This window comes from Neomonachus schauinslandi, chromosome 5, assembly GCF_002201575.2.
Source record: "Neomonachus schauinslandi chromosome 5, ASM220157v2, whole genome shotgun sequence".
NCBI classification, from domain to species: domain Eukaryota; kingdom Metazoa; phylum Chordata; class Mammalia; order Carnivora; family Phocidae; genus Neomonachus; species Neomonachus schauinslandi.
The window spans coordinates 64,177,545-64,192,846 of record NC_058407.1 but is presented as its reverse complement, the minus strand read 5'-3'; the positions used below and the strand labels follow the sequence as shown (position 1 = coordinate 64,192,846).

At 59.8% G+C, this 15,302-nt stretch overlaps 1 protein-coding gene across 4 annotated transcripts; it reads left to right on the top strand.

Annotated features, from left to right (window-relative positions):
- Positions 1-2,434: 2,434 nt before the first annotated feature.
- Positions 2,435-14,660, top strand: CACNB3 (calcium voltage-gated channel auxiliary subunit beta 3). Of its 4 annotated transcripts, none has more exons than XM_044914861.1 (13): positions 2,435-2,476; positions 9,482-9,604; positions 9,819-9,941; positions 10,361-10,476; positions 10,669-10,733; positions 10,951-10,970; positions 11,173-11,253; positions 11,458-11,516; positions 11,687-11,796; positions 12,098-12,249; positions 12,454-12,549; positions 12,685-12,834; positions 13,293-14,660. In XM_044914861.1, the coding sequence occupies exons 1-13, from the start codon at positions 2,435-2,437 to the stop codon at positions 13,605-13,607; spliced, it is 1,452 nt and encodes a 483-aa protein (XP_044770796.1). In that variant the 3' UTR covers positions 13,608-14,660. The 4 variants fall into 4 exon arrangements, with proteins under 4 accessions (XP_044770796.1, XP_021560595.1, XP_044770797.1 ...); XM_021704920.2 differs by lacking the exon at positions 2,435-2,476 and adding an exon at positions 5,569-5,808; XM_044914862.1 differs by lacking the exons at positions 2,435-2,476; positions 9,819-9,941 and adding an exon at positions 5,569-5,808.
- Positions 14,661-15,302: the final 642 nt, after the last annotated feature.

The following is a 15,302-nucleotide window of genomic DNA, read 5'->3' as shown; positions in this document are numbered from 1 at the left end:
AGAATCCTGCTAGTCATCTCTCACAGAGGGGGTGGGAGAGGACAGTTCTGGGGGCCTGCAGGCTGGGCTCCCAGCTCTAGTTCTGAGGTTCCTACCTTCTCTCTGTGGCAGAAGGGAGAGGGGTGTGGTCCAGCAGCTGGAGTGAAAATAAGAAAAAGTGAAGAGTGCTGAGCTGTCCCGAAGCACCTCAGAGGCCCTCTGATAGGCTCAGAGAGAAGTCATTGATATTTCTATTTTAAAATAAGGGGTGGAGAGAGAGATGGTGTTCTAGGCAATAGGTTCTGGGAGAGTGGAGGGAGGGAGGGGAGGAACGGGGAAGCCAGGGACAATTGCTTGCCTTGGCCAGCACCCCCACCCCCCTTTCCCATATGGAAACTTAAGCTGCCCCAAGGCGCAGAGGAGCCAGTCCATTAGCTGTGGTCAGCAGGGGTGTGTGTGTGTGTGGGGGGGGGGGGGGGGGGGGGGCGCCTCTCTCTCCCTCCAGGTCTTATTGCCAAACGAAAAGCAAAGCTCTGCTCCATCTATTAAAGCCAAAAAACAAAACCTTTAAAAAACCTCCATGCACATTTTAATAACACACACACACACAATCTCTTTATCTCCTCTGAATAGTTGAAGCTGAGTAACTTGGGGGTAGGTGGGTGGTAGGAGATCCTTGGACCCACTGGACTAGATCACAGAGGGAGGGGAGGAGGTGCCCTCGCAAAGCACTTTCCAGGTTAAGGGGTGGAGAGAGAAGAACTGCTTCTCCCCAATTTCGCTCCCTCTGGAATGGGGGCAAGTGGAGGGTCAGCTCAACAGAGAGGGGGAGAAGTCTTGCAAGATCCCCAGGGGATGGGAGGATTGGGGAGGGGGGCTCCAGGAACACCCCCCCCCCCCAGGGGAAGGCATATAAAAGAAGGGCTGAGGCGGACCCGTGGAGCGCCCTTGATCTTAAGGGGAAGAGTTCTAGGTGGTGTGAGGGGAAGTTAGGGACTCCTGTCACTCAGCATCAGGGCGTGTCTGTCTCCGCGAGGGGTTCGGCCGCCCCCTCCCTTTTAGTCACCGTCTTGGGTACACAGAAGAGTCCGGCCTAGGGGTGTTGGGGGTGTGGAAGGACCAATGAGAGGCTGATCCGCTTGGAAGGGTGCAGGGAGAGAGCCGGCTGGGGCTACCCCCCCGCTCCCCCCCAGAACTTGGGCTTGTCCTGCTTGACGTGCCCGCCGAAGGGGGCGGAGGGGGTACTGACCGGAGCAGCGGTCCGGCGACTCTGTACTCCCAGCTGCCCAGGCGGGGCCGGGAAGCTGCTGGGCTCAGCGGGGGCGCCCCTGGAGACCAACATGGAGGTAGGAGCTGTCTAAGGCCCCAGAGAAGCCAAGGGTCTCAAAGGAATCCTACGGGGGGTGCAGGGGGTGGAGACAGAGTGCAGCCTGGAGTCCCATACTGGGGGTCCGACCAGTGAGACCGCAGTTCTTGGAAAAGAGAAGGAGAGGGGTTCGGCCTTGGCTTCGGTGGGGGTCTGGCTGCGAGCAGCGCCCCCTCCCCTCCGGCCAGGGCAGCGCCTCCTGCTGGCAGGCCTGGCCCCCAGCCGGCCGACACACTGGACCCCCGGACGGGTGCCGCCACCTGGAGGGCGTGTGCGGCCACCGAGCGAGTGAGCCTAGGGGGCGCTGCAGCCGGTCGGGGAGGAGCCGCCTCGCCTCGCCTCGCCTCGCCTCGCCCCGCGCCTTCGCGGGCTGAGTCCGCGGCGCCGGGACCCGGGAGAGAGGGGAGATCGAGAGACTCCCCGACGCGCTGGAGACGCAGGGTCTGGGTCGGGGACGGGTGGCCGCACGTGGCTTCCCCGGACCCCGGAGGGGGCGCCTTGCCGCGGGGGCCAGCGAGCCGCACACGGGCATTCCTCCCTTCGATCCTTTCCCCTGCTGAGGTCGGGGTGGAGCGCGGGCGCACGGAGCGGGGGTCGGGAGGGACCAGAACCTTCCGCCTAGAGCTCCGGGGTCCGGGCAGCCCCGGAGCTACTGCCGCCCTTCTGCCCGCGGCGGTGGGAGCTCCAGAGCTCCTACCTTTTCTGGGGGCCGTCTGGAGGAGGAGGGGGGAGGCGGAGAAGGGAGGCGAGATGTCGGGGTAGAAGGACAGTGGGAGGTTCGCAGATAAACAGAGAGCACGCGCCGTAGAGAGGAGGAAGAAGAGACGGAAATGGAGAGAGGACTGAAAGGTCGGAGAGAGAGAGTGACAGAGGCGGCGAGAAAGGGAGGGAGAGGGAGGGAGAGGGAGGGAAGGAGGAGGAAAGGGGGAGGGAACCCGGAGAGAGGGACGCGAGCCCGCGGCGAGCCGGGCGGGCGTGGGGCGAGGCCAGGCGTGCAGGCGGGAGCCAGTGTGCAGAGCGGCGGCCGGGTCCTGCTCCCGCCTCGGAGCCCCTGGCCCGGGGGAGGGGGAAAGGCCGCTAGCCCGGTCTATGTCTTTTTCTGACTCCAGTGCAACCTTCCTGCTGAATGAGGTAAACGCGGGGGCCCCTTCCCCAGTGGGTGGGAGGAGACCCCCACTCCAAGCTAGGAAGAGGGCCCGCATTTGGGGGAGACTGCAGTGATGGGGAGGGAGGAAGATCGAGGAGGTGAGGCTAAGGGTGGAAGAGGCGGGCAAGAAAGGAAGGAGCAACCAGAGCGGGCGGCTTCTAAGCACTGGGATTGGGATGGGAGGGGAAGACTGCCTGGGGAGCCAGAAAAGGGGCCAGATGAAAGAAGGAGATAAGAGGGATCCACCAAGCTCCCCTGGTGCCCCTCTCCAGGCTCCCTGAGGGCAGCCTATCAGTTAGAATGGGGGGGGGGGTTGGCGTGGTCCAGATCTTAAAGACTGCTGGGGAGAAGGACTTCCCAGAGGTACTAGCTCAGTTTCCCCACTCAATGCAGAGGGATTAGGATCTGTCCAGCTTCCTGGTGCACTTATAAGAGAAGCTAGAATGTCTTCTGGAGACTCCCAAGAACTCCAACTCCCAAACCTGGTTGGTTATCCAGGTTCCCCCCGCCCCCGGTCGCCTCTACGTCCTGCGTCCATGCCTTGGCTACCAGCCAGCTGCCAGTCTAACAGCTCTCTCCTAGAACAAGGAGAGCAGGAATCCTCGAATCCTTTTTGTGCCCTCGCTCTCTCCCCTTATGCTCAGCCACGGAAAAGAAAAGGGGTCGGGGCCACACGGATACTGACAGGCGCATGTCTTGTTTCAAGACAGGAAGTTGGCATGAGAACTGGAGCAGGCAGGTGTGGGTGAGGTGAGAAATGGAAGGGGGCATTGAGTAGCAACTCAGAGATAAGGAAAGGAGAGCAGCTCTGAAGCTCCTGTGAGACCCAAGGGATGGGCCCAGGTGTGAAAAATTGAACCCATCTCCCAGGGGTGGTTGGCATGACAATTCCTGCCTCAGAAGCAGACTTGGACACCACCGTCCCAGATGGGGATGAAGACAACAAGATGTGTGAGGAAGGAGTGAAGCTGATGGCAGATCCGCTGGACCGCAGGACCCCCTGGTGGTGGAAAGAGTCCCAAAAGGAGAGACCAGGAGAGTAGATTCAGGGATGGGAAGAGAAGCAGGTGCCTCAGCAGCTGTCTTCACTGGAATCATCTTCCAGGAGAGAGAGCATCTTGAAGGTCCTATTCTTTCACACCTCGTGCCTTTCTGCCCTTCTGGAAAAACAGAAGGAACTGAAGAGGCAGAGAATAAAAGAGGAGGATCCGAGGAATTCTGAGAAACTGGAAGAGGGCACGAAAGTGAAAAGAACAGTGTCTGGGAGCCGGCACTACCAAAGAATCCAATGTATAACCAACCCCCAAATGGTGCTGGACTCAGGAGAAGGAACTGTGAAAGCCGGCTCCCCCCACCGTCCCCCGCAACAGTGCTTGCCAGGCCGTAGGGCTCCAACAAAGTTGTCTGCCAAATCCAGCAGGAGGAAGATGCTAAGCAGAGCTGGGCTGCACCACTCACAGGGGTAGACAGACTAAAGGCAGACTAAAGATAGTCTTAAGATGAGGCCCCTTCTCTCCTTCTTTCTTGGCAATGGAACATGAACAAGGTTACATAAATGGGGAAGCCAGTTGGGTTGGGTGGTCTTCTCTCCCGTGGGCAGTGCTTCCCCCCTAGACCTCATCACACCGTGTGGGTTTCCGTCTTCTGACTCCCCTGTAGCTCAGGAAGGTAAAGCGATGAGCAGATTCCTGATTCACCCTCCTGGGTGTGAGAAACTGGGACTGGAGAAGGACTGAGCTCAGGGGGCTCCAAGTGTAACCCTCTTTCTATCTCACATCCCCCGAGTGGTGGGGGAGGGCGGCAGGTAAGTAATCAAAATTCAAAGGAACAGTGTTGCTCAGGAGATGGAAGAAAGGAGGGAGCTCAAATGGGTGGATCTTTGGGGAAGTTTATTCAGGAGGAGGGCTGCTGCTCGGTCTCTAACCTCACATCTCAGTGCCCCTGGGAAGGAGACTGACTGGTGCAGAGCGGCCCCGTGGCTCCAACCCGGATACCGGCCACCCCACCCCCATCCTTTCTCTAAGGAGGGAATCTGGCCTCACACTAGTGATTCGCTCGTCTTGCCCTCTCCCCCACCCTGTTCCAACCCCAGGGTGGCCAGGATCCCACCTTCTGTCCCAGCCCCTCCACCCTCCGGTTTCTTTCCTCCTCCCTTTAGGCTCACCTAAAACAGCCCCTCCCTCCCCCAGTTCCCACGGATGCCTTGGCACTGCCTAGCTCAGTCCTTGGCAAGGAAGTGAGGAAGGGAACCCCCATCCTGGCCAGACTAGGATGGAATCCGCTGGCGCAACAGGTGTGGGGCGGCCGGACCCAAAACCTCCCCCTTTGCACGGGTTGAGCGACAAGGCCCTTTGCAGGGTCCCAGCCCTAAGGGGGCCGAGCACCTGTTGGGGTAGGGGCTACTTTCACGACATTGGCCTGGGGTCGCCAAACCCATTCCCCCCCTCCATTGCGGGTTTGTTTTCCGAGTCTCTGGGCCGCTAGGGCCCAGACACGCCGCCCTCTCACCTGGGGCCCCTCCCCCATCGGCCGCCCGTCCCCCGCCCCCGCCCCGCCTCTCCGAGCTCCCCCAGTCTCCCTAATTTCCTGTCTCCCCCCCTTTCTCCCTCTGCCTCAACCCCTCCTTTCTCTGTCTCCTGCCTCCCCGCAATCTGCACCCTCCGCTTTCTCGGCTTGGGTACCATCTCCGCGCCCCCTCCCCTCCCCCGCTCCAGCCCTTTGTTTCCCGGCGGAGTATTTCCTGGGTTGCTGAGCGTCTCTGTCTCCGCATCTCTCCTCGCCCCGCCTCCTCCGAGCCTGGATCCGCCCCGCCCGCAGTCTCTCCTCCCCTTCCTCCCCGCCGCCCCTGTGCCCCATAGGTGCTTGGGGACCCACCTTCCCCCCGGCTGCGGCCGGCCACCCTCTCCCTGGCCGGTCGCGGGCTCCCCGGGTGGCCGGCGCCCCCCGCCGCCGCCCTCGCCTGCTCCCGGGGAGGGGGTCAGGTGGGCGGGCACTATTGTTGTAGGAGCCGGCGCCAGATTCCTCAGCCGCGCTCGGGGTGGGACCGGCAGGGTTTGGGGGGCGGGGGTGGGGTGGGGGGAGCGGTGATTTGAGCTCCGAGCAGCTGGTCTTCGCGGCTCGCTCTCTCCTTCGCGCTCTCTCGCTCTCCGCCGCCGCCCGCAGGGCTGCGGGGCTCGGTGGCATCTCTCGGGCGCGGCCCGCTGTCCTCGCCCCTGCCTCCGGCTGCTCCCGCCCCCGGCGCCGCTTGCTCCCCCCCCACCCGGACTCCCCCATGTATGACGACTCCTACGTGCCCGGGTTTGAGGACTCGGAGGCGGTGAGTGCCCACGGTGAGGGTGGGGGTGGGGAAGTTGGGGTGACTTCTCTTCTCCCTTGGACCCTTCCCCTGTGCAGGACTTTGAAAACGCCTCGGTGGAGCGGCAGGGCGTGCAGGGGGGCGCTCCTGGAAAGTGGGGAGATGGATTTTCATGCCCAGGGCTTCCCAGGACCCCAGTCCTAGACCAAGGGGTATAGGGTGTGTGCAAGATGGGGGTAGTGTGGGGGAAAGGCTCAAGCAGGTGGCTCCAGAGCCCAGGACTGAAGGATAGAGGGAGGAAGGGCTGGAGGCTGAGGGCACAGAGGCTGTAAAGAGGGCACACGCAGCATCTGGAGCTCCCAAAGGAGGACTGACGGGGTCTGAACACAGCAACCACAGGAGAAGCTGGAGCTTTCTGGGAGGAGGAGAATTCAGACCTCCTGTGCTTCAAGTAAAGGACAAATTTAGAGCCTAGGAGAACATCAGAGAGTCAGGTACCAGCCTCAGAAGGATCATAAACTTGAGGACCTCCATTATTCCCTTCTGCTGCCATCCCTGAGCATTGCCTTGTTTCCTCACCCTGCCTGTAGCCCAGCTTCTCTCCGGGGCTGGAAACTAGGCACCCAGCACATGGGTGGGCCAGCTGACTGAGCCCCATCCGTTCCACGCCTCCTGCTGAGGCATCCTCAGAGCAGTGGGCTTCCTGAGCTCCTGCTCAGCATGGAGGGCCTGGAGGTGAGGCCAGAGGGGCTGAGGGCCTGGGGATGGAGAGGAAGCTCTGTGCTCAGAGAACTAGGCAACTGATAAATATTTAATTCTTCTCTTTGCTTTTATCTCCTGACCCACTGAGACAAATCAGCTCATTAGGCAGTGATTCCCGGAGCTCAGGGAACAGGGAGAGTGCCTAGAAAGATGGGGCAAGGATGGGGAGCAGCTTCTCCGTCCCTTCCCTCAAACCTCCTGCATGAAGGCCTCCTTCAGAGAGGACCACTAGATGGCTTGGGAGGGGTCCCTGATAGGTGTGGAGGGTAGAGCCCTCCAGTCAAAAGGGGAGTATTTGCATTTTCTTCCATCTTTTGGTGCCAAGCCCAGGGTACAGGAGTCCTCGGGTTCAGAGTAGACAGCTATCAGTCCTTTCCTGGGACTGGGCTCCTGCTGGGCCCAATTCCCCATTGGGCCTCTGGGGCTAATTACACTGCAGCTAGAGCAGATGATTTTCAAGGCTCTGGTGGACACCTCTTTCTGACAGTTGAAGGGACAGCTGACATGGCCCAGGGTGCCAAGGTGAGCTTGAGAATGAACCTCTCCGAGGGGCTGGAGGGCCCTAGAAGGTTCTTTCCCAGCCCTGGTGAGACGGCAAAGGCTGTTGCAAGGTAAAGACTGACATGTGGCTGGTGTTGGGGCAGTCTCTTGCCCCCTCGCTGGCTCCGCACCCCTTGCTGGTTCCTGGATCACCCTCCCCCACTTCCCTTTCTCTTGCCTGGCTCCTTGCTCTCCCTGAGGCCCCCTCTGAAGCAGTAGGAGGGAGATCAGGCTCTAAATAAATCCACAGGCTCATCTCCCTCCTCTCCTTCCCCTGTGCCAGGCAAGAGTGGAGCTGCAGCCTGCCCACACACTCACCAGGCAAGGGGGGCACCACCAGGGCACTGTGCCAACCCCTGGCAGCTCCAAAAGTACTGAGCCTCTGGCTGTTTCGGCATAACGGGGGGTGAGGGAGGCAACAGCCCGGAGCACACTTGGCAGGGTGGCCCCGGCCTCCCAGGTGGTACCCGCGCACGAGAGATGGGTGAGCTCCGAGGACTTGGGAATAATGGAGAGGGGGTTCCATTCAGAGCACAACTCATTAAACATTTACAGGCAGATCCTGTCATTCCCATCCTGAGGCGAGAGGCCAGGTGACCCAGATGCCCCAGGCAGGGACATTAAGGTGACGAAATTAGGCCGAGAGCCTGTGGAGCAGAGGGTGAAGGTCAGACTCCTCTGCCAGCACAGGCCTGGACATCTAGGAGGCATGTGATGTATACTCATCAAAGTGAGTGGTCATCCTGCCTCGTCTCTTGCCTCTCTTCCCGCTGGCCCCTGTTCACTTTAGACACCCATCTCCTATGTGTAAGACCCCTACGAGGAGGTCCCCCCACTCCACTGACAGTGCGAAGCTTCTTCCCGGGCTCAGCTGCTCTTTATCCTGCTGACAAGCCAGCCTTATTTTGTTCTCAGGAGAGATGGGGAATAGCAGGCAGACTCTACTCCTCTGTAAAATGAAAGGCTTTTTCCCCTTTGTGCTATCTTCATGCCTTCCGTCTACCACAGACGTTGTCTTTAGCTGCGGCTCAAGGCCCCGGACCGATAGCCAGCGGACCAGCCCTTTTGCCAATGGTGGGGCTGGGGCAGAGGGCATGGCGGTATGTGAGTTTGTCTTCCCCACTGAGAGTCTGGCTTCCGCTGCCTTCTCTAAGTGGTCACGCACGGTGAGCTTGAAGGAGTGTTCCTCAGTCTGAGTACATTCTAAAAACCCCTTCCCTACACACACACACACACACACACACACACACACTCCCACATGGACTCCTTATCGAGGCCCCTATCTTATCTCTGCCACCTGCACCTCAGAACTGATGGAAGTAGCACGTCAGGCTTCTGATCATAAAGAGGGGAAACTGAGGCAGGAAACAAAAGATTCCCTTTCCCCTAGACTCAGGGGGAAACCCAGACATCCTGACTTCTATCTTCCTGTCCTGAGGTCCAGCTTCCCTTGCTCATTTGTGCGTCTCCTTCAGGGCCTCCCTCATGGTGAGCTCTGCAACCCTCCAAATGTACCCCCTGCCCAAAGACCCTTCCTGTGGGCAGGACTCGGAGACTCTCCTGGCTCAGGTTACCAAAGACCCCGTCCCTACCACCCCAGGGTCCTCGGCTGGGTTGCCTGGCACTGACAAGTCCTTCCTCTAGGGCTGATATCCCCTTGGGGAAGGGCTGGGGAGATGTGGGCCAGATGGTAGGTGTGGCGGAGCCTCACTGGGGCCCAGGGAGACAGCTTTGTGTTGCCTTCTCAGTCCGTGTCTTGTTTGCTGCCCACACCTGGCCAGTTGCCCCAGCAGGTGTGAGAGGAAAGAAAGTGGGGGCGGCGAGGGTAGAGAGGAAGTGACTTCCAGGAGTTGGCAGCTCTGTGTCCTCCTCCCTGGAAGGGTAGGCACTGGGGGAGATGAGATCTAAGGGGGTGGATGGCCCTATCCTGACACTCAGGACCAGTGCCATGCCAACCAGAGTCTCTTGACTGTTCCCGGCTGACTGTACTCCTGCCACGCATTTTAAAGGGATAAGGTCCAGGCTGCTTTGCAGGCTGATGTGAGCAAGAGGGTTGGGTCTTTTGGATTCAGAATCATCTCCAATATATCATCTTCAGCACATCTCCCTTCACTCTGCCTCAGAGGCCAGGGTAGAGGGGAGGAAAGGGAGGAAGGAGGAAAGGGAAAGCTCTATTCAAGGCTGCAGTATTAATAGGCTTGGGGGGAGGGGCCCAGATCTTAGCACGTATGGATTGGGCTGGAGGGAGACGGAGGGACCGCTAGGGCCCAGCTACCCGAGTGGACATGGGCGGGCTAGGGTTAGTGGAGGCACTGCTGTAGGGGGGCTTAGAGGATGCCTATGGTGCCCCTCACACCTGAGCCCAGGGGTCACAGCCTCTCCCGCATGCCAGGGTTCAGCCGACTCCTATACCAGCCGCCCATCTCTGGACTCAGACGTCTCCCTGGAGGAGGACCGGGAGAGTGCCCGGCGGGAAGTGGAGAGCCAGGCTCAGCAGCAGCTTGAAAGGGCCAAGGTATCAACTTGGGTGGGCAGGCCAGGCCAGGCTGTGTGGAAACTTGTGCTCAGTCCTAAGTCCCCCGGGCTCAGTGGGCGGGATGCTCATGAGTGTGAGTGTGTGTGTGTCATGGGCGTTCTCTTGGGGTCTCTGCCCTCTACTAATGGGGCACTGAAGTTAGAAGGGGTGCTGCGAAGCTCCCCTCACTTGCCCTGATGGCCAAATTCCCTAGCACAAACCTGTGGCATTTGCTGTGAGGACCAATGTCAGCTACTGTGGCGTACTGGATGAGGAGTGCCCAGTCCAGGGCTCTGGAGTCAACTTTGAGGCCAAAGACTTTCTGCACATTAAAGAGGTGACCAACCCCAACCCCAAAGAGAAGCCACCTAATTCCCCTGCTCTTGCCCCAGCTCCCATGCCTCTTACTTCAGTCTTAGTCTATAAACAAGTCCCCAGACTCCTCAGCTCTTACCCAGAACACACACCCATATGCCCCTCATATCTAAACCCCAATCCCCAGGGCCTCCATCCTTCTGAGACCTGGCTTGGGCCTCATTCTCCATATGTGTAAAGCAAGCAGTTAGATGAGTTGCCTTTTAGGTCCCCTGTGACATCAGTGATGCCACACTGAAATCTTGGGTGGCTCAATCCTGGTTGCCCTTCCCTCTGGCACCTTCTCGCGCCCCCCTCCTTTTGTGCTGCCTCCCTGGCGCCTTCACATTGAAGAGCCAGGACTGAGGCCTGGGTGCCTCCTCTCACCGCCCCTTCCCCCAGAAGTACAGCAATGACTGGTGGATCGGGAGGCTAGTGAAAGAGGGTGGGGACATCGCCTTCATCCCCAGCCCCCAGCGCCTGGAGAGCATCCGGCTCAAGCAGGAGCAGAAGGCCAGGTGAGAGCAGGGTTTGTGACTCCATAAACATACCCCCCCTCGTACCCGGAAGCTGACACACGTGCAGATACACAGATGTCACACACACCCATCCCTCACTAGCTAAGATGTAAGGACATGTATGCGACTATTAAATAATGTGTAGAACCTGTGTGCACACAGAAGCTTACTGACCTCCCTTTCTGCTCTCAGGAGATCTGGGAACCCCTCCAGCCTGAGTGACATTGGCAACCGACGCTCCCCTCCTCCATCTCTAGGTAGCCTCCCCCCAACCCGCCCATCTTGGGTAGGTGGGTGACTAAGACACAGGGGGAAAAGGGAGCTGGTTCCCAGGTGAGCTGTGTGGGAAGGGGTTGGTGGAGGGGCCAAAAGAGCTCAGAGAAACCCAGTGTCTCCCCTGGGGAAGGGAATACCATGCCCCCGGGGCCTTTCCCCCTTCACCAACTTTAATCTTTTATTTCCTTTTCCAAAAAGCCAAGCAGAAGCAAAAGCAGGTGAGTCAAGAAAGGGATCTGGGCTGGGGGGGGGGGCTCATGGCTTACGGCTGTGGGGACAGCTTTCTGGGCAGTCGTTGCTGGAAGGGCAGGAGAACAGAGAAGGGAGGGAGCCCAGAACTTCTGAATCTGCCCTGCAGCAGTCAGGCATAGGACAGGCGACAGGGCCACGGTCCTGCTTGACCTCAGGTCAATCCTGCAGGCAGAACACGTTCCCCCGTATGATGTGGTGCCCTCCATGCGGCCTGTGGTGTTGGTGGGACCCTCTCTGAAAGGTTATGAGGTGAGAGAAGGTCCCTGACCCCAAAGAGTCGCCCCTACCCAGCCTGCCATGGGAAGGCCGCAGGGACGGTGGGAGGGGGTGTTCTCCCCTCATCAGCTCTGTATGTGGAGGGGGCAGGCTCCAGGGCCAGGCCTAGGGATGCTGCGTCTCCCCGAGAGGACCCCCAGTCAGTCGCATGCCTCTCCCCTCGCCCCTCCCACCCAGGTCACAGACATGATGCAGAAGGCTCTCTTCGACTTCCTCAAACATAGGTTTGATGGCAGGTAAGCTGCTCTGGCCTCAGGTGGCATGAGAACCTGGGAGAAGATCATTATCTCCTTCCAGGTGCCTGTAGCCAGGTCTTCTCTAAAGAGACAGTTAGTGGAACCTGGGTAAGGAGAGGCCTAAGGCTTGAAATTTAGAGCTGGGCTGTGATTCTCCACCCCGACCCCAGGATCTCCATCACCCGAGTCACAGCGGACCTCTCGCTGGCAAAGCGATCTGTGCTCAACAACCCCGGCAAGAGGACCATCATTGAGCGCTCCTCCGCCCGCTCCAGCATTGGTGAGAAGTCCCGGTCTCCTGCTTGTCGGCCTGCTCGAGCATTAGTGAGACCCTTCCTCCTACCTTCCTCTTCCCTGGCACCTTGCAGTCCTGCCCAGCTCCTCTACCTGCCCCAGGACTGGCGAGAACCATCCCAGTCACCCCGGTTCCCTGTTTCTCTGCTTGCCCCGGGGGCCTTGATGAGTACCCTCTCCCTCCGGTGCCTTCCCATCTACCATCCGGGAGTGCCTGCAGCCCCGCTGGAGGAAGAAGCAGGTGGAGCCCCACGGTGAGCATCACGGCTCGCTTGCCCCCTCCACAGCGGAAGTACAGAGTGAGATCGAGCGCATATTCGAGCTGGCCAAATCCCTGCAGCTGGTAGTGCTGGATGCTGACACCATCAACCACCCGGCACAGCTGGCCAAGACCTCACTGGCGCCCATCATCGTCTTTGTCAAAGTATCCTCACCAAAGGTACATCGACAGTGGCGATGGAGGTGGTCCATGGGGCTGCCCTCCCACCATGCGGTACAACTCTACTCGGTCCCTGCCTGGGGACTCCTGGGTTCCCTTTCCCTGCTGCCCCTTCCTGATCATCCGCACCTGCTCCTGATGCTGTATCACAAGTGGGGGACAGGCCCAGTTCTTTCTAGGCCCAGCCCTGCCCTTCCCCCTCAGGTCCTCCAGCGCCTCATCCGCTCCCGGGGCAAGTCACAGATGAAGCACCTGACAGTACAGATGATGGCTTATGATAAGCTGGTTCAGTGCCCACCGGTGAGTGCCTGGGTCAGCGACACAGGTAGACTGCTGGGCCCACTCTTGCTTTTCCAGGGCTGGGGGAGTGTTGGAGATGGTGGGGGGCCGCTACTGAGAGGAAGCCCATCTCCCTGCTTTCCCTCTCCCCGCCAGGAGTCATTTGATGTGATTCTGGATGAGAACCAGCTGGAGGATGCCTGTGAGCACCTGGCTGAGTACCTAGAGGTTTACTGGAGGGCCACCCACCACCCAGCCCCTGGCCCTGGACTTCTGGGTCCTCCCAGTGCCATCCCCGGACTTCAGGTACCCATTTCCAATTGGGCACAGATGCTCAGGCTAAGCCAGCCAAAGCACTGTCCCCTCCTGGCCCAGAGGATTGTCCTTGGCCTCCAGCTCGAAGGCCAAAGGATTGGAGAACTCAGCTCTGCTGTACAGAGCTAGGGCAGATGGGCAAAGGAACTCCCTGATGCGAAAGGGAAGAAAGCAATGAGATGGGTAATCTGAGGTTACTTTTCTGAGCTCAGAAGAAACACACTCTTTCACTTAGTCTGTCTTGAAGGCAGAGCCTGAATTCTGCAGGAGTCCAAAGCTCCCATTTTCCATGTCTCAAGTGGAAGATGCTTCTCCCTCCTCGCACCATTTCCTGTATCCAGGAACTGAGAGTTGAGGGGGAAGAATCCCCCACCCCCACCCCACTAGAGGTGGGAGGGAGGCCCTGCGAGGTCTGCCCCACCTACTTAGAGCTGTTGTGTTGCCCCCAGAACCAGCAGCTGCTGGGGGAGCGCGGCGAGGAGCACTCACCCCTGGAGCGGGACAGCTTGATGCCCTCAGACGAGGCCAGCGAGAGCTCCCGCCAAGCCTGGACAGGGTCTTCGCAGCGTAGCTCCCGCCACCTGGAGGAGGACTATGCGGACGCCTACCAGGACCTGTACCAGCCCCACCGCCAACACACCTCGGGGCTCCCTAGTGCTAACGGGCACGACCCCCAGGACCGGCTCCTAGCCCAGGACTCGGAGCACAACCACAACGACCGGAACTGGCAGCGCAACCGGCCCTGGCCCAAGGATAGCTACTGAGTGCCTCCTGCTGCCCTCCCCTGGCAGGCGCAGGTGCAGCCGGCTGGGGTGCCCACTCCAGGCAGGATGGAGGTAGACTGGCATTAGGCTGGCACTAGGCTCAGCCCCCACAACCCCCTGCCCAGCCCCAGCTCCAGGGCTGCCTGTGGTCCCAAGGTTCTGGAGAAGCAGGGAGCCCCCTTACCTCCTGGGCACCATGACCCCCCTAGGCTCCCATCCCAGGTACTAGCTGTGTGTGCTGCACCCCGGCACCTTCCTCTCCTGCACAAGAAGCTGCCACCCCCCCTCCCCCGGGCAGTGCCCTCAGGCCAGGATCCCCTTCGCCAGGGCCTTCCCACCACACTCAGGGAAGGGATGCCCCCTCAAAGTGACAAGAGGGTGGGGGTGTGTGGGCAGCATGGCATGAGGAAGAAACAAGGTCGCTGAGCAGGCACGAGTCCTAACAGTCAAGGGACTCAGGGGTTGTGCTTTGGGGTCCGAGGCGCTCCACTCACCTCACTGCCACACGTTAGAAATGAGACAGTCAGAGCCCAACAGGGTGACGCTCCCGTCCATCAGCTGGGGCGAGGCACCCACACACAAGGCTGGAGCAGTCGGCCGGCGAGGCTGGGCCCAGAGGCTCCCCAGCGGCTCTCTTCACCTGCTGGGAAGGCTAACGTCTGACAGCACCAGAGACCGGAGCATGGTCAAGCCAGACGGGTGGCAGACAGGAGCCAAGCCAGATTGGGGGTTTGGGAAGGGAGGGCGTGAACAGCGGAGACTGTATGGAACAGCTTCGGGGGCCTCCTTGCCTCCCTCATTCTTTTGCTCTTGCATCCTGTCATTTCTGTTCTTGGCCCTCATGCCTCCTGGGGAATATGGGCCCAACTTTATTTGCTGATTCATAGCTGCTGCTTGTTAAATTAGGGTTAGATGGGGAGAGAGAGGACACAGTGGACAGCCCCCAGAGGCCCTGTCTACCCAACTACCCTTGCCTTACGGCTCTAGCGTGTGACCTACAGAGCATGTTCCACAAGACCCCCACCTCACAGTCATCACTAATAAACACCATGCACAGTCTTGCGGGCTCCTGTTCTGTGTCTGCTGACTCAGGTGGCCAAGTTCGTCACTGCGCAGTCCGAGTCCGGAGAGAGTGGCTCTCACAAAGGAGCCACTGAGTAGCAAGGGAACAAGGACAGAGCTGCAGGAGGCACGATGCTCCCAGGCCCCCCTCACACCCAGGGGCCGGGAGGAAAACATTCGGCAGCACAGAAGGGACCTGTTCTGGGAGGTGGGGAAGAGGCTTAGTCACAGCCTTACACTGTCCCTACCTCAGGTCCGAAAGGCCCAAGAGTCGTTGTAACTTGAACTCCGTGTACTTGCCCAGCTCTGTAGCCCTCTCCCTACCACCTAGCTCAGTGGGCCCCAGCTCTGCACCTCCCGTGAGCAGTGGACTCGGCCACTAGGGAACCACAAGCAAAGGTACTGAAGACTGGGTGTCCGGGGCGCTCCGACAGGCCACAACTGTGCCTCCCATGCCGGTTTCACGGCGGCTCTCCATTCCCACCCTTGTGCCAAGCTCCCCAGAGGGTGCCCAGGCAGGCCAAGCTCCAAGTCAGTGAGGCCAGAGCCGGCGGGAAGATGCCTTCTGACCCTGCCGCCCGTGGCTTTTCCATCTCCCCTCGAGTGGCCTCCTGTCGATTCAGACTATGAGCT